The sequence below is a fragment of the Zingiber officinale genome, chromosome 1A (genome assembly GCF_018446385.1).
Source record: "Zingiber officinale cultivar Zhangliang chromosome 1A, Zo_v1.1, whole genome shotgun sequence".
In the NCBI taxonomy this organism is placed as follows: Eukaryota; Viridiplantae; Streptophyta; class Magnoliopsida; order Zingiberales; family Zingiberaceae; genus Zingiber; species Zingiber officinale.
The window spans coordinates 187,478,017-187,504,705 of NC_055987.1; the positions used below are offsets into that span (position 1 = coordinate 187,478,017).

Sequence of the window (26,689 nt, forward strand, 5' to 3'; positions counted from 1 at the left end):
TTATGAGAGTGAAACTACTCTTGCCAGCAGATACCTTGAGGAATTGAGGCCGTCAAAACTCCTAAAGTATCACAGTTCTTTGGTTCTTCAAGGAATATTTTAAGAACTGACCGCTAACAGTGATAGAAATAGAAGCCAAGCATTCATAGATCATCATGTGCGGAGACTAGCCCCACTCCTAATATGGAGGTCACTCTTAAGCATGAGAGTGATAGACATAGTGGCAGAAAAATTGTCAAGGCATGGACGACATCAGGGATGCGTGATGAGTTGCAATGTCAATATTAAGATTGAATTTGTTTTAACAATAATTTCCTCTCTGGCTAGCAAGTGTAAAACAAAACATGACTCCCAACTATTTCAACTGCAAACGAGCAAACATATATGTAAGATATTGATTAAATCATTCAAGTAACAATGAGTTACATGAATAAAGTCATGATCATTGTTCAATACTTTAGCATCTTTGACTATAGACTTTAGTGTAATTAGCTTAATTGTAGGGATTGTAATTGATTAGCTTAATTGAAGGGATTGTGTCGGGATTGTAATTGATTGTAATTAACAATTGATAAACATAATTATAAGGTGTCCTATGTCTATAAATACCTACACAAATAAAAAAAGATATAAAATTATCCTACCTCTCTCTTTTACATGGTAGTAGAGCAAGTTGATCCTTCTCTGACCTAATTTTCTGTTGTTTTTTTTTCTTCTCTGCTCATTTTTTTCCTCCTGCTGCTACTGACGGTCCTCATGCCACCACTACCCGAAACTCTGCTGCTACTCTAATCTACTACTACTCAGGTTTCTGCCTTTGACTTTCTCCTACAATGACATTTTTAGATTCTAAACCTAATTTGACTACCACCATTAAATTGAATGGGACCAACTACCTCTTATGGTCACGTTCATTTGAAGTATTCCTGGTCCCACAAGAAAAAAGAGCATATTCTATCAGGCCCTCCTAAGTAACCCTAAAGATCCAAAATATTGAAATTGGGGTTCGAACAACTGTTCTGTTATGGCTTGGCTCCTCAACAGTATGGAGGAATCCGTGAGCACTAATGTTATGTTCGTGGAAATTGCCAAAGAGATGTGGGATTTATTAGGCATGTATTCGAATGACAAGAATGTTTCTCGTATTTTCGAATTATATGAAAAACTCTTCGCTAAGATAATAAATCTATTAGTAACTACTTTGCTGCTCCTAAGGGGGGTGCTAATGAAATTCTACTATACCATCTTCTCTATCGTGACACTCATACTCGAAAGAATCAGTGGGAGGAATTCTTGGTCGTAAAGTTCTGATTTAGATTCCACTCTACGACCGATTCGGGATAATCTACTGGCAAGTGATAACATTCCTACGTTATCGAATGCTTTGTCTCGGCTTCTTCGTGTGACCACGGGCCGCCCTGACACCTGTTCTTCCCCATCTTCCAACACTTTGGCTATGGCTACTCATAATCAAGGTTCTCTCAGGGTAGTAATGGTGGTCACGGTCGTGGAACTGATGCCACCAGGGATGGTCGTTCATGTGTTCACTGTGGTCATTCCAACCATGCCTCTGAGAAGTGTTAGGCGAAGTTTGGTAAGCTTGATTGGATTAACAGTGCATCTAACGAACCATCGACACCATCGCCTAACAATGATATGGTCTCTATTTCTCATACTAATTATGAGAAATTGCTTCACTCTTCTACTGGCATTACCTCTGCCACTGGCCTCATCCTCTACAAGAGTGTGTTTGTTGTATCTCATAATAAGTCGTAGATGTTGGATTCCCGTGCTTCTGCCCATATTACCGGTAACAAGTATGTTTTCTCTTCCTCTTTTATTTCTCATCTTTATCCCTTGTCCGTCTAGCCAATGGTGCCTATTCTCCGATTACGGGAACAGGTGTTGTCATATCACTCTTGATAATATTCTCTTCGCACCTAAATTTCTTGTTAGTTTATTGTCCATAAGCCTCCTTACAAAAACTCAACTATTCTGCATCGTTTTATCTATCCTATTGTATTTTTCAGGACATATAAAAGAAGAGGTTGATTGGTGGAAGGCATGAGAGTGATGGCCTATACTATCTAGATTCTGTTACACCTGCATGTTCCATTCACTCTCAGCAACTATCTCATTTTCAGTGGCATTGTCATCTAGATCACCCATCTCTTTTCTCTCTTAAAAGTTTAGTTCCTGTTCAGTCTACTGATTTCCAGTGCGACTCCTGTGAGTTTGGTAAACACCATCGCACGTCTTTTTCTTTTAGAATTACTTTTGAACTTGTTTATTGTGATGTTTGGGGACCTTGTAGAGTTGAATCTAGAGGGGACTTTCAGTATTTCAAAATTTTTGTTGATAATTACTCCCGTATGGCGTTATATACTCAAAAATAGAAGTGAGGTTCGTGCTAAAATCATTTTATAATGAAATAAAAATCCGACTTGCACACTCTTTATACTAGGGGTGTCAAAAATGAACCCAACCTGAGCCGACATGAAAAAAATCAAGTTCGGGTTGGGCATTTTCAGGTTAGAGTCGAGTTCAAGTTAGAGGGTTTTCGGGTTAAAAATTTTCGGATTGGGTTCAAGTCAGGTTTGGTTGACCAGGGTTGACCCGAATTTAGGGGTTAGTGGTTTTTTGGGGGTTAAATCGAATTTTATTTTGAAAATTAAGATGTTTTTATGTATATTAGTATCAATGTTAGTATGATAATGATGAAGTATTAAGATAAAAGTGAAGAATTATAGGGAAAATAGCAAAAAAACAAAAGTCGTTTTGAATCAGATTTTTGGGTTATTCAGGTTAGGTTCAAGTTGGTCAGGCTCGGGTTTAGGGGTTTCAGGTTGAATTCGGATTCAGGTCGGGTTAAAAAAAAAATTCCAACCCAACTCAACCCACTCGAATTGACACCCTTACTTCGTACTGATACTGGAGTTCACTCAGAAAACTTTATATTTTGTGATTCTCATGGCATAATTCATCAAACGTCCTACTCATATACTTCCTAACAGAATTGAATTGTTGAACGCAAACACCATCATATTTTAGACGTAGCTCATACACTTCTCAATCACATGCATGTCCCTAAGTATTTGTGGGGTGATGTTGTTCTCAGCGTGCTTCATTATAAATAGGATATCATCTACTGTGTTACATGGGGATATCCTATTCTCATGTCTTCATACAAACCTATTTTCTCTGTGCCTCCTCGCATATTTGGGTGTGTTTGTTTTATTCATGATTTTACTCCTAGTTTGGATAAATGTCTCCTCGCTCATTAAATGCATCCTGCTAGGATATTCTCATACACAAAAGGATATTGTTGCCTTAACCCACTCACAAACCGCAGTTACACTTGCACAGATGTTACATTTTTTTAGTCAACCATACTTTTCCCCATTTGGCTCAGCCATCTGATACATTACATCTCCACCAACACCAATCCCACCCTCCATATCTTCCACTACAGATGTTCCATCTCCTAAACAATTGCGGGTGTATACGAGGCGTTCTCGGCCAAAACCTGTCTCGTGTCCCTCGTCTCCTCTTATTATAGCTCCTGATGCTCCTCGCCCCTCCGATATTGATTTGCTCATCACTCTTCCTAAAGGTATTCGTTCTTGCACTACCCATCATTTGCCTAACCATATCTCGTTTGATTACCTTGGTCCTGCTTTCCGCGCTTTTGTTGTCTCTCTCATCTACAAAAGTTCCAACTTCCTACTATCAACATTCTGCTTGGCGAACTATAATGGATGAAGAAATGTTCGCCCTTATCTCTTGTGGTAATTGGGAGCTTGTGATTGCACCACCTTCCGTTAATATTGTTGAGTATTTACTCTGAAGTATAAAACTGACGATACTATTAATCGATACAAAACTTGTCAAGTAGGCAAAGGATTTACACAAACTTATAGTGTTGACTAGATGTTCTCTCATACTACTCGTCTGAATTCTATTAGAATTTTGTAAATTAATCTTGGCTGATGTATCAACTAGATGTGAAAAATGTCTTTCTTTATGGCGATTTGCCCAAGACCATTTTTATAGAGAACTCTCCATGGTATGTTGCTAAGAGGAGGATGCTACTATGGTTTACAGGCTTAGAATAACCATTTATGGTCTTAAACAAAGCCCTGGAGCTTGATTTGATAAATTCAGTAATATAATCGGAGTTGTTGGCTTCAAGCAGTGCAAATATGATCATTCTGTGTTTGTAGATGCCAGACCAACTTTTGAAATTTCCGAGTTAATCAATCATGTTTTGAATGGACAAGGCAATCTTTTGAAATACAGGGAAAACTGCAAGCGCTCTCAATTATTGCCCTCCTATTTGTTGACCATTAACTTACTCCATTATTGAATCCATATGTTTGATGTGTATTCACTATTGTGATTTAATAAATTCCTATTATTCACTCGTTTATGTTCCAAAGCATCAACAAGTTTGAATAATATCAAACAAACACATGCACTTGAAGCCATAAAACATAGTAAAAGCTGGGTAATGTGTTGCCACAAAATATACCACCTACCGAGTGCCCACCAATCAACTGCACTAGTATGGCCAGCTCCAGTAATGATCTCCTGCAAAATAAGATCATAGATATTGATCTTGTATGAACAAATATAGTATAGAAATATAAATTTCACAAAACAAGCATAGCAAACTTATTAACGCAGAGAATGACAGTCATTTAGCTAAACCAACTAAATCATTTATGTTGCAATTAACAGTTACATGAAATATAGATAGAATTAATGCAGAAAGTATTTTCTGCCCTTCAGCTACTTGCATCTAAATGCCAACTTCTAGTACTATACAGTTAATCCATCTTAGCACAAAACATCCATGTCTATGTTGTATCTAAGCTAGGTCATGTCCATAAACATAATCACAAACACTTTGATTGCAAGTGCTACTTCTTGAACCATAGATCAAAAATATAAAAATTGGGTTGAACCACATGTGAAGAATATGGTGCTGATAGAGTAGATCTGGTGACAGTCGACCGTTGCTAGAAGAAGAGCTTAAGACCAAGAAGCAAATGGAGATCCAAGACGAGGAAAGGTGGTCATCGACAAATGGCTTGATTGCGACATAGCTTTTAGTTGTTTGGCAAACGCAAGAGGCGAGCTGAATGAAGGGTGGCAGCTAGGGAATGGACAAATGGGATATCATGGGCACTCAAACCATGTACTCTCAACAATCAACCAATGTCATCTGGATGCTGTCGGAATTCAGCTTCATGAAGAAACAAGTGTAACAAGTGTACTAGAACTGGTTCGAGCCACAAGATATCTTCATGTTATTGGGGCCGATGTCAACATAGATAGATTGGATGAGAGGGGGCCATTGACATCAACAACCTCCTTTTCAGGGGATTTCTTTTGGAGAAGCTAACCTAGAAAAGTAGTGGCCCAACAATATGCAGCTTCTAGTAAGAGACACCTATTCCGGCACTAGGGGGGCTGTTAAGATAACGGATTTACTTTTTTTTTTTTTAAAGTAAGAGATACCTATTACGTGTATATATAGGAATTCACATAAACTCTAAAATTAAAATGCCCCGATGTGGGACTAAACTCATTCACGACATGATAAGTCATGGCACTTCTTTATATAGTGGTAAAGAGGTAAACAGGGTCTTCAGTTAGTATAAAACCAAGCATTAATTTTCATCACAAGTTATTTTCATTAATAAATGTGTAATTTTATATCTGTAGAAGTAGTTGTATATCAAGGAAGATGTTGTCTAGTTATTCATTCAGCCAATACATACCGGTGCAATGTACTCTTCTGTTCCAACAAATGAATTTGATGCACGCATTGGCTCAGCCACAAATATTGGAGGAGCCCCTCTGGTCTGTTTCTTCTTATCCTCAGCTTTTGGCAGGAAAAGCTGAGATGGATGCAGTAAAGAAGGTACGTACATAAAGATGGCATTTCCAGTTTCATATATGATGGCATCAAATAATATACCCACCTGGGGCTTGCAAGGTGTCAAACATGATAAATCAAAATCTGTCAAAGAAATATGGCCATCTCTCTGAAGTAAGATATTCTCTGGTTTTAGGTCCCGGTATATGATACCTATAGAAAATAAACAAACTTGAACAATAGAAAGACACTGATATATGACATGAATTCAACAGAAAAAATTTAACCAGTTCATGAAGTTAAACTAAAGGTGTTATTCTTCATTACTACAAGACCAAGAAAAATAAATATACATGGAATCAAGGTTTGAAATATCATTCTAAACCAGACTTTGGGCCCCACCTGAAATGATATAATGTTGGTGTTGTGCCAAGATTGATGATTTAGTCACTTGAGAAAGGATGCATTTTTCAGAACAAGAATAGGAATTAACAGCTGAGAGTTACAAAGAGCTATCTGCATACCTTGACAGTGAAGGTATTCAAGTGCTACAACTACTTCTGCAGCATAAAACCTGTACAAATAGGATGCTCTCAGAAGCATTCAGAGAGAGTAATTACTCTTTAGAAACAGAAAATGAAGGCCTTCAAAACAAAATATTGATGGGTGTTTTGCTTGAAATACTAGAGCACACATATTTCAAAGAAAAGAACAATTGCAACACTTTTTCCAATGAATAACAATGTCAATAATCAGAGTTTGAAGAAATTCAAATGGGCTATACTGTGTTCAATAAGAGAATAGTCCAAGTTCTCTGTGTTCTCTCGTCACACCGACTAAGTACTGGATGATCTATGTCAGTGGGGCATAGATCAAGAGTAGTCATTCTGTACCAACCATAGACACAAAATGCTTAAGCTCAAATTATCTGTTGTAATTCACTGAACTACGCTTATAGAGCCCTCTTCATTAGTTCACAACCTCCAAAGTGGGACTAAAATCTGCAAGATCAAAACATCCTCTGTTAAAGCTTAATATATTCGTCAAATGTCCAAGTAAAATCATCAATATAATAATTCCTAACCGGCAACATGTAATGCCCAGCCAATGGCAACTAAACCACCATTGTCCATAGGCAAACCTTTTTAATTGGAATACCTATATTAAAATCTCCCACAGGTAAAGCTTAATGTCTTCATCCCCATGTCCAAGCATAGCCTATAATCATTTCTAACCAGCAACATCTAAGGCACAACGAATGGCAACTCGACTACCACAATCCATAGACAAAACTCACCATGCCTACAATTAGGCTTGCTACTACTAACTATAACTATGGTTTTTGTTGTGAGAAGCAAGGGTAGATAGGTCTTTTTATCTTTTGTTAATAAGTTGATTCTTAGGGTTGTGTGGTTATATAGCTATATAAACATATGTAATCCTCCTGGAATTGTATGAATCTTTTAAAACTCTCTTTATTCCAACATGGTATCAGAGCAAGGTTAATTTTTTCTTTGAGTTCCGACCCGAACCCTAACCCTAGTGCCGCCGCACCTTCTTCCTCTCCAGCGCCTCTCCAGCCCAACTGTCGCCACACCTTTTTTCAGCAACACTGTCTCTTTCTTGTGATTGTAATGGCGGACAACGCTAGCGAAACCTCGAAGATTTCTGCGAATCCTATGACTTCTTCAGGACAGGTACAACCATTTTTCACAATGGCAGGCACTGGAGGGTCCGGTCTTCATATAGTATCAGAAAAATTGTCCGAGACAAATTATGCATCTTGGGCAGTTGCTATTGAACTTTATGTCGAAGGCTATGATAAACTTGATATTTTTCACGGCTCTAAACAACTACACTGCTCCGTAACCTTTTTCCCTGATCATTGTGTCTTCCAGGATCTCGAGACCAAGCAGACGATTGGGACTGACCGTGAAGTAGGGGGTCTTTATTATTATCAACTTGAAACAACATCTGCTTTGAAATCTGCAGCCAAGTGTTTGGAAAATAAGCATCAAGAAATTCTTTTATGACATTCTCGGTTGGGACATTTGTCTTTTCAGTCTTTGAAAATTTTATTTCCTAGTCTCTTCTTTTCTGTTTCTCTTCAGTCATTTCAATGTGAAATCTGGCAGTTATCCAAACATTGTAGAACACATTTTTCTGAGTCTATAAAGAAGAGTTTGTCTCCATTTGATCTTGTTCATTCGGATGTGTGGAGGCCCTCTCCTATGACTTCTTTGGATGGATATCGATATTTTCTCTCTTTTATTGATGACTACACCCACTGTACATGGCTTTATTTGATGAAAACCAGGGAAGAAGTTCCTCGTCTCATTCAAAATTTTTGTAGAATGGTTGAAACCCAATTTAACTCAAAGGTGAAGATTCTTCGTTCTGACAATGCCCGTGAGTACTTTGCACAGTCTCTAAATACTTTTCTTGAGGATTCAGGAATTCTTCATGAGTCATCCTGACCCTACACACCACAACAAAATGGAGTGGCCGAGAGAAAGAATCGTCATATTCTTGAAACAGCCCGTGCACTATTATTTCAACGTCACTTACCCAAATATTTCTGGGTTGATGCTGTCCTTGCAGCTACTTATCTCATCAATCGATTGCCATCTAAAGGTCTCGGGAACCGGTGTCCTCTCACTATTCTTCATCCTGGCGTAGAGTTGTTCTCCCTTACACATCGGGTTTTTGGTTTTCTTTGTTTTATTCATGTTCTTGGTCCCAAGTCCTCTAAACTTGATCCTCGTTCTATACGAGGAGTTTTTATAGGGTATTCCACTTGCCAGAAAGGCTACAAGTGCTTTGATCCTATTACTAGGATGAGATGTATCTTGAAGGATGTTACCTTTTTTGAGTCCGAGTCCTATTATTCTCCTCAGTCTCATCCTCAGGGGGAGAATATTACCCCTTCCTTTGTACCTCAAGTGGTTTCTTCTCCTATTCCACTGGATGTCATGGAAAATGGAAAAGATGCTCCATCACTGGGCTCACAATCTTCACCAGATATTATTACTTACAAACGACGACGACGCAAGCAAGGACCTACTATTGATCGGCTAGTTGAATCGGATGCTCTGGCTCCTGAAGCAGTTATCCTCATCAGTTGAGCCAACCGCACCTCTAAATATGAATGAGCTGAACCTTCCGGTTGCTGTTAGGAAGGGTGTCAGGTCATGTACTCAACATCCTATCTCCAACCACGTTTCATATTCTCGTTTGTCTCCTTCACATCATGCATTTGTTTCACAGTTATCAAATCATGCTATACCTTCTTCCTATTATGAAGTTGTAGGGGATTCAAGGTGGCAGGAAGCAATGAATGAAGAAATGGAGGCTCTTAACAGAAATAGTACTTGGGAATTAGTTGATCCCCAAAGGGGAAGAACTTGGTTGGTTCTAAATGGGTCTATGCTATCAAGTATAACTCAGAGGGTGAAGTGATCAGATATAAAGCCAGACTTGTTGCCAAGGGATTCACCCAAACATATGGGGTAGATTACTTGGAAACTTTCGCACCAGTTGCAAAGCTGAACTCGGTCAGGGTAATTCTTTCTCTTGCTGCTCAATATGATTGGCCTCTATTTCAGTTAGATGCTAAAAATGCCTTCTTGAATGGTGACCTTTATGAGGAAGTATACATGTTGCCACCTCCTGGAATTGAAACAAAAGGAAAGGTTTGCAAGCTAAGAAAAGCTTTGTATGGGCTTAAACAATCTCCAGAGCATGGTTTGATAGGTTTTGCAAAGTCATGATATTGTTTGGCTTTAAACAAGGGAATGTTGATCATACACTCTTTATAAAAAAGAAAGAGGATAGAACTACCATTCTTTTGGTTTATGTTGATGATATGATAGTTACAAGTGATGATGAGGTAGAAATCCAGGCTCTTAAGTCCAAGTTAACATTAGAATTTGAAATTAAAGACCTTGAATCATTGAGGTACTTCCTGGGTATTGAAGTCGCTCGATCAAAAAAAGGAATCTATGTATGTCAGAGAAAATATGTGTTGGATTTACTCAAGGAGACAGGGAAGCTGGGTTCTCGACCAGCGTCTACTCCTATAGAAGTAAATCATGATCTTACTAGTTCTAGTGGGGAGGATCTTACAAATCTGGAAAACGGAACATATCAAAGGTTGGTTGGAAAATTACTCTATTTATCTATGACTAGGCCTAACATCACCTATGCTGTTAGTGTAGTAAGCCAGTACATGCATGCTCCTAAAACTATCCACATGAAGGCCGTTGACAGGATTTTAAGGTACTTGAAATCATGTCCTGGAAAAGGCTTGCTGTTTAAAGGAGGTGGTGATCTGAAGGTGGAATGCTATTCTGATGCAGACTGGGCTGGTTCTCGAGATGATAGAAGATCCACTTTTGGCTATTGCACTTTTTTGGGAGGAAACTTAGTAACTTGGAGGAGTAAGAAACAAAATGTTTGTGCACGGTCCAGTGCTGAAGCAGAATATCGAGCCATGGCACATGGTCTTACAGAGATGTTGTGGTTGAGTTTTCTGTTGACAGACATGGGATTAAAGACTGAATTACCTCTCGATTGTGACAACAAGGCAGCAATCAATATTGCAAATAATCCGGTACAACATGACCGGACTAAACACATTGAGATTGATCGTCACTTTATTCGGGAGAGACTTGATTCTGGAGAGCTATGTCTGCCTTATGTCAAGTCTGAGGACCAACTTGCTGATATGTTTACAAAAACTATACCCCAAGCTGTGTTCGACTCTTCTCTTAGCAAGTTGAACATGTTTGATATATATGTTCAACTTGAGGGGGAGTGTTGTGAGAAGCAAGGGTAGATAGGTCTTTTTATCTTTTGTTAATAAGTTGATTCTTAGGGTTGTATGGTTATATAGCTATATAAACATATGTAATCCTCCTGGAATTGTATGAATCTTTTAAAACTCTCTTTATTCCAACAGTTTTAAAAAACCATTGCGTTCCATGTTGGTTAACGCAATCAAAACATCTTACTCCTACTACCAACCAACACAAGGGAACTTCATGAGACACAAAAACCAACTATTTAACATAGGCAAGAGAAGAACTATCTCTTCCCGGATAGCAAAGCAACACGTGAGGTGGGAGGAAACTTCTTTTTTGCATTAAAAAGGAAACCTTCTTCCTACCATGACCAAGTAAGTAAATTACATTCCTCCACCAACTGAAAAGCATAAGCACCAACCGAGTATCTTCTTCTACAACACTCCTCTTCTCTTTTCCCACTAGTAGCATGCTACTGTTAGCGTTTGGCACAGATACCAGCAAGTCTGGAACAAGCCTTTAAACCTTAAACATAATAAACCCTAGTTAATGGTAATTCACTTGTCAAAGCCTATAAACTCTCCTCTAGCCAAAATTCTCGTGGAACTAAATCAAAGACAGGTTAGATATGCAGGAACATTGTAAGAACAATTGTACATGGATAAAGAGCTTAAATTGTCAGTGAGTTCATAGGACTATCATGAATGATGAGCTTAAATTGATCAAAATGCTCATATGAGCAGAGACTGCAAAGCAGGCCTCATAACCCAATCCAGGCTAATCATGGTGCTTGCAAATCAACTTTTGAAGTTATAGATTTATAGATATGGAAACCATGATAGTTGAGTTGTTAAAAGTGCAACAAAGTAATGGTGTGCTCCTTCTTGCTGAAGCCTTCTAAAGTTGAAAAAAAAAATGAGAAACAAATTGAGGTACAAGCCTACTGCTCCTTTTAGAGTCAAAATCATAACGAGCTATGCAGCTAATGGTGATGTGCACTTTTTAAATGAAGAAAAAAGATGGTAGGTACTATATGGGACAATGGAAACATATGAAGTTCTGACGCCGGGCAGGATAGCGATTATCTGCGGGCTACCGAAATGGGGGAATTTAGGAGAAGGCAAGAAGAGAAATTGTCGAAAACAAAGAGAAACCTGTCGTTCTCTAGGTTTTACCAAAAAATGAAACTTTATTCAATATAGAGGATAATCCTCAAACAGCTAAATAGGACGCTTATATAGACAAACCCTAAATCATTAATACTCGACATACAAAAAAAATACTCTAAATACCATAAAAATAGAAATTACTAAAAATAGAAAGAAAAAAAGTTTGGTGGCTCTAAAAAGGTACTAAACAGTGTTTTTCAGACCCAAAACTTGGCGGTTATGGGTTACAACCCATAATAAATGTAGATATTTGAAAGAGTTACGCGTGAGTGCAAACAAAACCTTGATCCGATATCCGAGTCAAAAGTTATAACATGTTGAAGATTGGATCCTCCTATGTTGGTCTTGCATCAAGTTCTCAATTGCTCATTACTTTGGCACTTATGGCTTGGCCATTAAGAGTTGACAACTCGTACTCAAGCATGTTGCTGGAGTTGTCAATAGATTTGCATGCATTACATATTGCCTGATGGAAAACCACTTTATACCATGGTAGATGGGCACTCTAATCAAGAACAACAATGCATATCTGCTGATCTACATAATCTTCTTCCTCATCTTGTTGCATATAGAAGAGACAATTAATAAGCTTAATGTTTAGAAATACACCCCACAAAGCCGTAATCTAAGTTAACCAAACATTCTTCTAGTAAGGAAATAATAGAAATGATAGCATCACTTAAAAAAATCATATTAAGAAAAAACTTGAAATGACTCCTATTGTCATTGGCGCTTCTGCTAAATGATTAATAAAGAAACGAAATGACAAAAGAATGTTGAGTAGGCCACACTTGGAAAGGCTTTGCTTCCTTTGTCACCTGCTATCATCTACACTACTGTAAGACCATCTGTGATACATTTATGTTTCTTATATTGCAAAAAGATTTATAAGAATCCAACTATAACCAACACCAGAATCAAATTCACAAAAAGATTTATAAAAGTTTGTCATATCAAAGAACTTGAAAATGGAACTGTTAATTCTCTTAAGCATTATAAGAATTAATATTATAAGAATGCAAGTGAAGATAGGATCCATAATTAACTGGCTTAGCTATATTAATTATAGAAAAGCATTTTTAGGTCACATAGAAAAACAAAATCTCAAAAATGCCTTATTACTTCCACAGGTAACTTATGATGCATTTAAATTTATTTAGATGTATTTTGTAAGAAATAAAAGAATCACCAATTAAAAGAATGTGCGTATGACAGCTACCTAACAGCATCTTCCTTGAGGACCTTCTCAGGTTGCCTATCCAGAAGTAAGAAAAGCTCTCCACCAGGGCAGTAATCCGTTATCAAACATATATGTGTTTTGGTCTGCAGTATATAATAATACATGGTTATTACTGCTTCAGATAGACATTAGTGTATATTTTGCATCAACAAATACCTTTAGATAGTAGTTAAAAATAGGTGGCTGCAAAACTATGATTAGTCTGTGATGCAATCAGTACAATAATGTTTTACATACAATCTCAATCAGAATCGGATATGGTTATATGTTATGCTCCACTAAGTTTATTAAGGGAAAAAAAACAAGGGACTTTGAAGTGAATCTAGCCTCCAGACATTTTTGAACTGCCGGGTTTGCTAGTCTAGCAAACTTTAAGAGAATAATAAATTTCCTATTTATATATTATCATCGCCATGATGTTTATAAAAGATAGTTTCAATCAGCTTCTTAGTTGCAAAGAGGATTTAAAAATAAAAAAATAAAATAAAATAAAAGTTGGGGTTGTCTACCTGAAAGGATGTATATAATGTAGGAAGAAAAGGATGATCCAACATATCAAGGATCTCTCTTTCTGCACTAGCTCTATGCACCTAAAGAAACATGAAATGATAAAAACGCAGGTGATGCATCAAATTAAATATTATTAGCAACAGAGAAGACATGGAAAAGAAGAATGACAATAATGAAAACAAAGACCTAGACCTTTTCCCATAGAAGTTTTATAGGAAACAATTGTTTCAATTGCATCGAGTATGAAAACAAACTCTGAAAATTGATCCATTTCTTAATTTTCGAAAAGTAAACGTTATATTTCTGAGGTACATTATACAATAACTCAGGAATTTTTTGTGATGCAAGCCAATACACAAAGGCAAGAAAGTGCATACGGCATATATGTAGAGGGTAATAAAAATTAAATTTAAAATACAATCAGAAGTTTAGTCTCCATTTATCTCTTGAAAAGCTGCACCAAATAGAGTATTTACTTACTTTCTACTATTCCAGTTGATAAACAAAACTTCAGTCAGTAAAAGATATTTTTCCTTTGGAAAAGAAAAGGATTTTTTTTTAAGCCAAACCAAGAGACATCATTCTCCATTATTATATTTTAAAACTAAAATTTAAACTCTTCATTATAATAATAATGACAATAATAATAATAATAATAACAACAAGAAGACCCAAGAACCAGAAAATAAGGGACCAGAACCAGGACCAAGACCAAGAACCAAGAGCCAAGAAAGAAATAAGAAACAAGATACAAGAACAAAAACAATAGCAATAACAATATAATAATAATGCTAGTTTACTTGATCAATATATATTAACATTGCTTTATTAGAATTTAAAGCCAAAAAATGATGTTTAAAATGAAATCTAAGTGATGGTTGATGATATACCCTAGTGGTGTTGATACTCTATCTGCCCAATCCCTTGCCAAGATTGAGCTTGATCTGAACTTTAAATGCTCTTTGGAACCAGAATAATTCTACATTACTCCCGAACCAGAACCAAGAACAAGAAACAAGAAAAAAAATAACAATATTAATAATAATAACAATGCCTAGTTATAGTGACATTGTTTTATAACAATTTAAAGCCAAAAACATGATGTTTAAAATAAAATCTAAGTGATGGTTAATTGGCCATCACTTTACCAGACCATAATGTGTCCATATTATCAAGGTTCAAAATCCCGAGCCGTGCCAAAGTTTCGATTGATTGGAATGATCCTATTTCGGTGCCGATGAATGGTGCCGGTAATGGAATAGAGCTGAAGAAAGGAGTCCGAGCAGTTTTTAAATCTTGTACTATGCCGTGTAAAATAGTCAAAACATATTATTTCAGTAAATTACCGAAACTTGATACACTCAACACACACAATGTCTCCTTTTGTTTTATCTCCTTCCTCCTTTAACCTTCAATTTGTCACCGGCACCAAGCATCTGAGTGTCAGCATGATACTGGAACAACATTTTTCTAAACAAAGATCAAAACTATGACACAACTCGAGATTTTAAACTTTGGTGCCCAATGCTATCAAGTTTCGGCGATTTATTGGAATGATCCGTTTCAATTGTTTCGCCCGGCATGGTATAAGAATTCAAACCATGCATGCGATATGGTAGTCGTGTGAGTACTCAATTTGTATAAGTGCTTGCCAAAATTCAGCTTGATCTAAACTTTAAATGGAAATTGGAACCATAAAAATTATGCATTTTTAATTCTTGGTCAAACCTATCAAGTTGGTGCTGTATTCCGAGGTTTAATTAGGATGTTATTTGTGGATTAGAAGAATTAAAGTATGAGTTAGTAACAGGAATTAAGATCATCTAGGGGTGAACCAAGATGTTTGGGTGCTGATTTAACTGAATTTGAATTCTATTTGGATTCAATTTGATGTTGGCCAATTGAGGGTTGTATCAGTTAGAGACTGATTTGGTTTGCTTCAGGTTCAAATCAGGATCAATTCCTACTCAAATTGGATGAGTTCTGGCGGAACCAGAGTCAAACTGATCTGAACTAGGCAGCAAGATAGTTGGATTTCCCAACATGAAGCCTGTTGGAATCCATACAATTTGCCAATTTCATGCAATAATATCAAGTACATGGTCAATTAACACAATGGAGCTTACCTTGTTACGGTTGAGCATGACATTTTTATCCATAGCCTTCATAGCATAGTATTCTCCTGTACCTACCAACTCCACCAAATGGACACTGCAATCCAAAGCATATAGAGTCCATAGATCAATGAATTTGAGTTGACAAATATAAGTAGACTGAATAAAGAGTTTAACAGAAAATAGATAAAATAAAATGAGTAATAACTTCAAAGTTCCATATTAGAATTATAAGCATATGTTCTCATAGTAAAAAAGTTGATTATATTGGTTAAATGGCAAATATTGAAGCAAACATATTGTTACCAATGTTGAATATTTACAAATATTTCCAAACATCTCAACAACAACAACAATCAAGACTTATCCCACTAGGTAGGGTCGGCTATATGAATCCTTTTATATTATTGACTCTATCTCCTACTATATCATCATCTATACTTAAATAAATTTTATCTTGTTTTATTGTTGCTAACCAAGTCTTTTTTGGTCTTCCTCTTCCTTGTTTGATATGCATGTTTGTCGTAGTTTCACATCGCCTAACTGAAACATTTATTGATCGTCTAAGTATATGCCCGTACCATCTTAACATCAAAATTCTTAATATTCTCTTTTCTGGTGACATGAAAACTAGGGTGGAAAATAAGCTTGGCTGCGTGTTTTGGGGAAAAAAAGTCTAAAGGAAAGAGAAAAAAAATGTCAAAATTCTTAATGACAGCAGTTTAATTTCTTTTTCCTACTATCTCTTTTCCTTTACATCTTAAGATTCTTGCATAAATTCAAGCATAGCATGTTGGTATAATCTCCATCATCTCTCATTACTAAATGGGATTATAATTTCATTAAGAGGAAAATTGATTGCGGTAAACTTTTAGCCATTCTTGTTTCTATTTTTTGGAAGCTTGGTTGGGGTAGATTGTCATCTAGAAGGTGCTCTAACTTTGCTCACAATAACGAATTTGTGTGATAGGCCAAAAGTAAATAAGAGAACTTCATCAAGAAAATAGTCACCTGCCAGTATCCCCTGAGCCCAAAGGTTTGACAGGACTGAAATGTTTCAATCCTATATTTTCTCCACTCCCCAGAACCTGCAGAAAAGCAAAACTGAATATTTAAACAGCACAATAAAGAAACAAAAGCCATGAATATCCATTGAATTATCTAACTTGATTTCTGTCAAGACAGCTAATTGTGGACTAGTGCCTCTTATCATTGAAACTGATGTAACAAGTTTTTCTTGTTCAACCAAAAGATTCCTCCCTCAAGATGGATTGATTGTAAGAAGAAATTTATTTACCGTTTTATTAAGATGAAGTAACTTAATGAAAAGATTTGTCATCCTTTCTCTTCTCTTTTCTTTTCTTTTTTTTTTTTCTTTTGACAGAAAACAATAGAAAAAAAAATATTCTAAAGAGAATCTAACAGTAAAAGACAGTAGGTAAACAATGGTGCAGCAGAAATATTGCTCCATTGCAACATAGAAAAACAAGGTTGAACTCATGAAAATAGCCTCTCTTCTATGTAAGGGTAAGATCTCCCTTCCTCAATCTATGATAGCTTAAACATTGGACTTTTTCTATGAAATAAATTTATTGGAGTGGACATCTGTGATGTTAACTAAATTCTATGCCCTAAGTAAGCCTTGCATACTTTAATATCACGTACTTTTTGGATGGCCTTCCATGATGAATTACTCCCCATGTGGGGCTTTGGGAGAACCACCTTTGAGTGATTAGCCCATAGATCCTCAGGTTTCTGCACATAATCACGAAATATAATGAGAATAATAACGACTAAGAAAAAAAGAAAACTAATGAAGCTTACCAAATTAGCATCTGGGAGTTCTTTAACAGCTTCATCAACATTATATGCAGTTTCTTTCACCTAAATGCCAAACAACCCCCATTGTAATTAAAACTAAAAATTGGAAGGGGAAATGAAAAATGCAAAGATGGGAAAACCATAATGAACTCTTCATCCTTTAAACATGTCAAGATTACAAACCCACTTATCAACTATACATATCTAAGGTTACTTGACATGAACTGAAAAATTGTGCAGGCCAAAATTGTTTTTAAAAAGTAAAAGGGTACCAATTATAAAGGGATATTATTAGGTCATGGTTAGACTGCTTCTGGATGACTATGTGACATGAAAAAATCAAAAAAATAAAATTGATAAAGCACCAGACTGATGCCAACTTGAAGTAGGACCACACTACAAAGAACACTGAAATCTCAAGAAGAGAGATAAAATATCATACATTGGAAGATTGAATCAATTATGTGAGATCCTAGCCTCTTTTTAAAGGACTAATTCTTTATAAAATACCAGCTTACCTTATTCTAAAAAATATCGAACAAATTTTTACCAAAAAATAACTTTAAAATTTAAAACAACTCTTAAAACTTAAACAAAAGTATAGAAACTTAGACCTCAAAATTTTAAAGAAAACATTAAATTTATCCCAAAATATTGAACCGCATGATTCTTCCTGGTACCGGCAAGTTGTCAACATCTCTATTGGGACATCATTTCCAAGCATAAGTAGAAATTAACTTAATATGTCCGTGGAGATATTTCTTCATTACCTTTTCTTGGACATCCTTCCAATAAGTGAAATTGGCAGACCAGTATTTTTTTTCTCCTTTATTTCATGAGAAGTCAATTTTAGTTACTATATTATTTGAATGCCTTTCCTAATTAGTAAAATCCAGATGCATCTTTTTCTCATCCTAATTCTCAATGAATAAAGCTTGAGTTTTCTTCTTTGGCTTGATATTCACAATGCTGCATACTCAAGATCTAGAGTTCTAAGCTGAAGGATCAACAATATTTTTCACTTGCTAGCAGAGAAAGATATGAAGCCTGATGCCTTAATATAAATAATTTCTACGCATCATACAATAACAGGCAACTTTTCAGTGTTCATTTTTCACTAGCATGAAAAGGCATAAAATTTACAAAGAATAATCTATGTAAATTGTTTTATTTGGTGGTGGAAGATAAAAAAATCTAACTTCAACTTAGCAGTAATCATGTTAATTGACAGCTTCAGGTGAATAAAACTACTTACCAGCTTTTCACCTTCTTTGGCAGCATCTTCTGGTATGCAGTTCTGAAGTGGTTCAACATGCTCACTTCCATCCAACTGGACTCCAATAAAATACTGGACTTCCCCCTGTAGAAGAGGTGGAATTATATGTAAATCTACCAACATATATGACTAAGTAACACAAGTGAGGAGTTCTGGAACAACAAAAAGGATAATCCTATCTTATGGATGTACCTTTTGATCACGCATGGGCTGTAAGTGAAAAAGATTCCAGAACTTTTTACCTAACATATGAAAACATTTAAAATTATATAATGATTTTCGATGAATTAAAAAAAATGTTCTTTAAGATGATTAGCTAGCAAACATTTTAATAAGAGAGTAAAAAAAACAGAGTTAGCAAAAGACAATAGTGCAAAAGGAAAACAATGGTTTTTGAAGAGAAGGCTTGTGCAAAGAAACTTTTAGATACAACAAACCATATGTTCCATCTATTTGAGATCAGTTATATAGCTCTGATCCCTCCATTGAGCTAAATGTAAAAGTGTGTTGTTGGTACAACCTAGTTGAAGTGCATTTCTTTCATCTAACTAAATTTCATTGGTCTTTCTCATCATTCACACCTTCAATTCAACTCTAATTAGTCAACTTTTTGAAACTATCAAAATGCATTGTGATCCATGAAAATGTTCGTGCTACTTTTAAAAAGTTCCCTTCGTTTACTATCTTAACAAGCGGAATTCAAGGCCTCAAGGGCATACCTGATTATAACTTGTTAAACATGACAACTGAATTCAAGAAACATGTATTCTAACATTCTCTTTTTAGCATATGACAATGCCACAGATAGTGGAAAAGAGACTTCCAAACTGGTGGTTTAATCTTTCAAGTATGTGTCAATTGTGTCCCAATCAAAGAAATAATATTTAGGAATTCAGAGAATCCAATGATTATTACAGAAAAATAATATTAGTTGAAATCTAGATTCATTTAACCAAAAGAAGCTTTGGACTTGGAACATTACAAGAGTGCTACAAGAAAATTGTAAATCAAATGCCCTAGTTACCCAACCTAACCAAGGCTAGCATACTGTTGACAAAACTTTATTGCAAATGCAATTCAACATGTGATAGTAATAGCATAAATAGGGAATATAATATTCCTTGAGATACTATCTCTATCAATTTATCTCCATTAAGAAAAATAGCAGAGAGTACAGTAGTATGAAATCATTGTAGCCAGGCTGAACAGTAATTTCATGTTTTAAATAAACAAATAGGCAATACCGGTTTTCGTGTAATTTATCAACTGTACAGTTACATCTCTTTGATTATCAATAGCATCTCTTATTTGCCTCACAGTAGCTGGATCAGTTTCAGGGCCTTGGAGAAACCTACAGATCCAATAGAACCAAAAGTTAAAAAGAAACAGCAAAGTCTAATTTTGAAGTGTGAATCAAGGCCCTTTCATATTCTGAAGTCATTAATGTCAGCTAGTGTAGTTATTCAAGTAGATTCAAAAAAAAAATTAAGAAAAACAGAATTTAGCATAACATGTTAGCAAATCATATGGGAAAATGTGGTGCCTGAAATCAGCTTTCACAATTCAATTTTTACCATCTCACTTCAGTTATGTACAGGAGGATGATCTGTATTTGCGTACTTGAAAGCAACTGTATTGGAGTCAAAGTTCATAATCCATAAAATACAACAGGTGGCAAGAAAAAAAAAATAGCATCCTACCCACCTGCAATTTCTTCCCAAAATTTCTTCACGGCAGTATTCTGTCAGTTCTAGGAAACTGTCTGATGCAAATATCTGAAATAGAAAATTTTAAAATGTTAACTTCTTCCTGTTTCCAATTTCCATACCAGGTTGTTTTCCATCAGAAACAACCAAACATGCAGCCGATATGAAAAGTACAATAATCTTACAATAGGATTATCAAAAGTACAATAATCTTACAATAGGATTATCAGGAAGCCTTGGATCAGTGATGACAAAGTTCTTCTCAATACGTTCTAGGGTTGTGGCAAGATCAATGCCCCGTCTCATCTCCTTTTTTCTTTCTACATTATCAAAACTCTCTGGTCTTTCATCATCACTTTCCATCAATAGTTCTTCCTCCATAATAGCTACCGCATGCTCATGTTTTTCACTGTTTCCATGGCCTAAGCCAATAAGTCTGCAAGCAATAAACACAAGATATAAGTGAAGTCGTCTGTTCCATATGTGTTTTTCTCTATTGCTACAAGGACGCCTGCAATATATTAGTGTCATCTAACAGGATGATGGTAGACAAAAAAGAGCTTAAACAGGGTGATTACTCAATTGAGACGGGCACAAGTACATTCTTCTAAAAGATACACTGCATTATCAAACCTACCCCATGAAGGACTTTAATCCCGACTTTCTTGATTTCTTTGTAGGGTCAGGTAATTCAGAAATTTTTTGCATTGAGAATCTTGTTTCACCACGTGAATTGCGCCTGACTGAAGTGGTATTTTCTGATTTTCTCCTTGCAGGAACTTCAGATGCCACAGGTTGTCCACCACCTTCAGATTTCCTCATATGAGTGTAATTTCTTGATTCTGAAAGTCTGGTTGGGTCCTTTACAGCCATTACTAAATCAGAAAGTGAACTGCGTGCTCTATCTTTTTGCCTAGCTGCAAAGTTTGTTTATGTAAGTAAACATAAGCCTGGAAGTTAGTTTACAAATTGGAATTAAATGCATTGGTGTACTTTGTGTACAGAAAAGGCTCATTACCATCATAACGAATCAAAGACTCTGGTAATCCATTGGGTCGTACCATTGTATCCTTAGATCCTTCCGTGTACTTGCTAACTTCCACTTGCATCCTACGAGAAAACAATCAAAAACTTCATTTGTAAGATAGAATCTACACAGGGTATAAATCACTTTGCAAAAGCGTTAGACCGTTAGAGACTAGTGCCAAGCATATAAAAGATTCAATATGAGATATTTTATTAAGCAACATTGTAGCCAAAGGCAAAAATGATATATTATTTAGGTTGGATGATAGATGTGGGTACCGAGATGATCCTTGTTTTCCAATTTTTTTTTTCTTTTTGGTCAACGATGATTTTTGTTATTCTCATAATCATCATACAGAGAGCAACCTTTTTACTAGTATCCTACCCAATGAACTTGAGGGTGTTTCCTTCGTCATCTTTGATGGGAGCAATAGTCAAAAGATTCCAAAATGGTGTACCATCCTTCTTGTAATTCAAAATACGACCACAATAATTTGTACCAGCTGACAGTGTTTCCCTTATTTTTTCAATCTCTGCTGGATCAGTTCCAGAACCTTGCAAGAAGCGGCTGCAAAAAAGTCCAGCAAACACAAGAATTGTAAGTTTAAATAATAAATGTGCAACAAAACTTTTATACATAAATTCTGTTCTCCTTTCAGAACCCATAAACATAGATGATTTATGTATGTACCCTACAGGACCCAAACATCACAACTTGTAACAATAGTCAACCCAGTTGAAAAAACAAGAAATCCACAAAAAAAAATTAGGGGTGGTTGGGACATGGCCAAGGTGCTTGTTTGCAAGCACTTAAGCACACACTTGCATGCTCTAAGGATATGTGTGGCCCAACTAGTCCAGCCCAACAAATCTCCACCTCAATGTGATCTTCTAGCTTCATTGCTCCATATGAAAATTCAAAGATAATACTCTAAAGTGCTCTTGCTTCTCTTGACCTACTCCACTACTACATATGTCAAAGTCAGCCAATTCGCATCTCTTACTGAACCCGTTCTAGGTGATGGCATTACTCCAACACAAAGGAAGATTCCCTAGATCCTCAACCATGGGTAACTAATAGATCTACTCTTTTCCCCATTTAATGATCTGAGGTGCACTGTGTCATTTGAGTTCACTATGTGTCTTACCCACCTCACAGTCTTGTGATTTTTCTAGAGGATATAGGCATATTTATGTAACCATCTAGTCATTTGAATCTACAGCTCATTAATCACCTCCAGAACTTCAATCATTGTTTTAATAGTGGTATGCTTTTAAATCCAACGAACTTGATGAAACAAATTTTTCCACTTCTTCAGGGAAAAAGTACCTACCTCATGTGTTTTTCTCCTCTAGGCAAATTGAGTCTAATTGAATCAATACCCTAAACCTCCACCTTAGAGTGATTTCCTTAAGATCTCGTCACACTTGCATTAAATATCTCAAACACACTCTCCTAGTTTAATGATGCATTACACAAATTTGAGTCTAAATAACAAATCATAAAAGTTGCATTCTATCCTGTACAATGACAAGAACTGTAATATGTTCAGCATTGACCACCAATTACCATGAGTGCTCACCTTATTTCAAAACCTAAAGCGTTAAACATCCTACAATGATTTGGATTTTCATCTAAATTTGCAATGTCAAGATCATCATCCAGGTGATTGATCCTTCATACCCTAGCTTTCAGTAACTAATTCATTAGTTTGAAATGCTAATTTTCTCCTTTGGACAATATATGAAATAGTAGTTTAATGTGTCACCTTTTTGAAAGTGACCTTCTCCTACCAACAAAATGAGTTTCCACAAAAGCATCAAATCAAACAGATATCAAAGTAATTAAACTCTTTGCCAGATCAACCTATGATATCTTCTAATCAACTTTGGCCAAGTCATACCAAAGTCTTAAAGATGCTCCAACACGTCTCCATCACTATCATACTTAGCTTACACATCCTCTCGTTAAGATGGATTTCGCTAATAAAATTGCTTGCCTACGTGATAATATAAAGTTCTATCAACCTTCCTAGTCTCCTGTTTTAACACCAACGGAGAAAACAAGCAAAATCTCAACTTAAGTTTTATCAGAGCAGTAAAAGTTCTCCAAGAAATTTTCGCATACCACACCTAAAAGATCTAGAAGATAACTTCACAGTATGATTTAGGTCGAAATTTTCGCATACCAGTTTCGGCCAATGACTTCTTTGGCTAGATAACCGGTCATGTTGAAGAATCCAGCGCTGGCGTACATAATGGGATGGTCGGGCTTCGTAGCGTCGGACACCACGAAGGTCTGCTGGAAGGCCGAAAGCGCATCCCGAAGTTCCTCCGACACCCTAGGGATCCCTCCCCTCTCCTTACCTCCTCCATAGGCCAGCACCGACGCATCTGAATCCTCGGAGCTCCGGTACGAACCACCGCCAGAAACCCGATGCTGGCCGCCCTTGCCCCCGGCTTCGTCGCCCGACTTCCGCACGGTGACTCCCTGCGGCCTCCCCGTCTCCTCGTCCGTCTTCAGCACCAATCCCCACTCCGCCGCCCGCTGTGCTGCCTCTCCGGCATTCTGGGAGACGGCGACTGAGGAGGAGGAAGTCTTTTTGGCGACAGAGATAGTCTCGGAGTCGTGCTGATGCGGGGGTGCCGCCGTCGGTCCGGAGGGGAGCGCCAACCATGGTCGGATGACGTCATCGTCGACCTCTGCGGACGGTGGCTGCGGCAGTTGGGGCTGAGTCACCGGGTCGGAGCGCGGTTGCCAGGTGGCGAAGGGGGAAGATGGATTCTTGGGTTCATGGTGGGGCCGAGTGGCGAAACTGGTAGGGTTGAAGACCTCCAGTGACCCACGAGAGTCGCGCGGCAAAGTAGGTATGACCAATGAGGAAGTCGTGGGTCGATTCGCCGGGGACTTGTCCTCCATTCCTGCAATAAAATTATACAATATTAAAAAAGCAATCAATAAATAAAAAATAATATTAATATTAATAATAAACAACATATTCACCGATCAACCACTTCTTACTTGGAACCAAGGACCACTTCAGTTGGAATGAATCAAAATTGATGACACTTTTGGGATCGGATCGAACCTGATTCATCAATCAGTGAACGGAATGGAATCCAAAAAAGGAAAGGCCAAACAGATACCCAAAATCTCTGCCATTTATATATTGGATAATTTCACTCGACACGCTAAAGACAAGATCGCCAAAGGAAATGCCTCGTAATAAATGCATGATTAATTTATATTTTAAATTAATTTTCTATTGAACCATATTGAAAAAATTTTAAAATATCCAAATCATATATCCCATGTCATTTTTGTCGATTAATTTTTTTTAAAAAAATGATCTATTCATATTTAAAACCAATTGACATTTTGATCAAAATTACGATATTAAACCAAATTTTATATGTTTATCTAATTTTTCTAATTATCTTTATATCCTAAAATATCAATATAATCCTCTATAATAGAAACAATAATTTTTTAAACACAAATTAATCATTTAAAAAAAAAATATTTGATTCCACGACTACAATTATAACAGTCAACTAGGAATAATAGGATAAAAATAAAATTAAGTAGTGATTTAATAATTTTAAAACTAGAATAAGTGATTTAAGTAAAAAAAAAACTGATTTTAATTTGATTTATCACTTGCGTGCATTAATTACAAAGGCTAACCCAACAAGAGTCATAGTCCATTCTTCTTTTCATTCATTAGGTATATTCTTTGAGGGCACACTCCCTTCCTTATAAATAGCATGACAATCCACAAAGCTCAATTTTTTATCTAATCCACGAGGTACAAATTAACCTACCACATTAATCATATTATTTCATTTGTTTTTCCTAAATCACTATAAAACCCTAAACCATAGTAGAATGTATATATATATACCTGTGTAAAAATAGAAGCATGAAAAAAAAAAAAAAAACATCTTCACCTAGATCTCCCTTGGTCTCTATGACTATGGTCACCGAGGAGATCCCCAATCGCTCGTCCTCCTCCTCGCCGTCGTCTAGCTCGCTCCTTCGTCTTCCTATGCACCATTTGTTCTCAGTGGTACTACTAGTTATATTATATATTATTATATTTTAAATTATATTTCATTCTCACCTGTCTGGAGAGGTACGCCTCATTTCACGTATTATACATGTTTATTATCACGGACTCTCTCGGACTCAGTGGCCACCCAAATCTTAATGAATAAATCCTAATTAAATAAACACTAAACTAATCGACGTCGGTAGCTAAGCTAAGCAACAGCAGCATACACGACGAAGATGAAAAGGGCAATACTCTCGTAAGGATAAGAACCAACAGTCGTTTCGTTTTCTATCCGATTCATTTATTAACTTACGAAATATTTATTTAATTTTTGTGGTGGGGAAACACCAAACAGCCAACCTCTTGCAGTTGCTCCCTCTATCTCTCTCTCTCTGAAAGCAACACTGATGAAGATTAATTAACGTAGAAAACTTTATTATCGCACGAAGAATTCATTTACGACGTCGAAATTAAGGAAACGAGAATGAGATTAGGAGGCGACGAGATCTTAGAGAAGCAAATCGAGCACCTGAAAGGGTCACCTTTTAACTCTGTGGCAGAGCTGACTTTCTTCTGCTTCCTGAAATTAAAACGGGTCGCCTTTAATTCGCCTGAAGAAGCTGCGCTAGCTAGAAATCTGTAAAGTGGAAGAGGAAGAATGATTGGAGACCAGAAGCTGCCTGCCCTTTTCTTCTTCCCTTTTTTTCTCGTCGGGTGGAGGGAAGTGAGGAAGATCACATGGCTTTGAGCATGGGCAGAGCAGAGCAGAGCAGAGAAATAGTTCCTTATTCGAGATGAGGCTAGCTGCAGTGGCAACTTGTTGGGGGGTGATCCCTGATCACTCTACATCAGACCCATGCGCAGTCGCAGACTTGTGCTTTAATTCGTGATCCGACGGGGGAGCCAACAATATTTAGGCGACCGCGGGGAGCCCACAGGGGGACGTGGATGGTTAAGGTGGCGCCGCGTAGGACGCCTCACATGGCCCCCGGGCCCGCCCCAGCCCCCACTTGTTCTTGGCCGGCGTCCAGCTCTTTTAACCACCGAGTCGTCACCTTCCGGCTTGGCGGTCTCCGTGATCTAAAT

At 36.8% G+C, this 26,689-nt stretch overlaps 1 protein-coding gene across 5 annotated transcripts in view; it reads right to left on the reverse strand.

The window, feature by feature from the left end:
- Positions 1–26,477, reverse strand: part of LOC122038738 (phototropin-1A-like) — a 30,047-nt gene extending 3,570 nt beyond the window's left edge. The window contains exons 1-21 of one of the 5 annotated variants that reach the window (XM_042598652.1): positions 26,274–26,476; positions 26,146–26,183; positions 23,738–24,470; positions 21,934–22,116; positions 21,541–21,632; positions 21,160–21,439; positions 20,739–20,958; positions 20,521–20,591; positions 20,061–20,167; positions 19,009–19,058; positions 18,796–18,900; positions 17,544–17,603; positions 17,385–17,474; positions 16,731–16,807; positions 15,732–15,816; positions 13,605–13,685; positions 13,075–13,178; positions 6,409–6,458; positions 5,991–6,097; positions 5,787–5,906; positions 4,539–4,590 (exon numbers count right to left, since the gene is read on the reverse strand). In XM_042598652.1, coding sequence (XP_042454586.1) covers positions 4,539–4,590; positions 5,787–5,906; positions 5,991–6,097; positions 6,409–6,458; positions 13,075–13,178; positions 13,605–13,685; positions 15,732–15,816; positions 16,731–16,807; positions 17,385–17,474; positions 17,544–17,603; positions 18,796–18,900; positions 19,009–19,058; positions 20,061–20,167; positions 20,521–20,591; positions 20,739–20,958; positions 21,160–21,439; positions 21,541–21,632; positions 21,934–22,116; positions 23,738–24,468 — 2,665 coding nt within the window. In that variant the 5' untranslated portion in view covers positions 24,469–24,470; positions 26,146–26,183; positions 26,274–26,476. Of the gene's footprint in view, positions 1–4,538; positions 4,591–5,786; positions 5,907–5,990; positions 6,098–6,408; positions 6,459–13,074; positions 13,179–13,604; positions 13,686–15,731; positions 15,817–16,730; positions 16,808–17,384; positions 17,475–17,543; positions 17,604–18,795; positions 18,901–19,008; positions 19,059–20,060; positions 20,168–20,520; positions 20,592–20,738; positions 20,959–21,159; positions 21,440–21,540; positions 21,633–21,933; positions 22,117–23,737; positions 24,471–24,570; positions 24,638–25,499; positions 25,592–25,672; positions 25,711–26,132 lie in introns of those variants that run through there. The other 4 variants (XM_042598651.1, XM_042598648.1, XM_042598649.1 and 1 more) reach the window with 4 other exon arrangements.
- Positions 26,478–26,689: the final 212 nt, after the last annotated feature.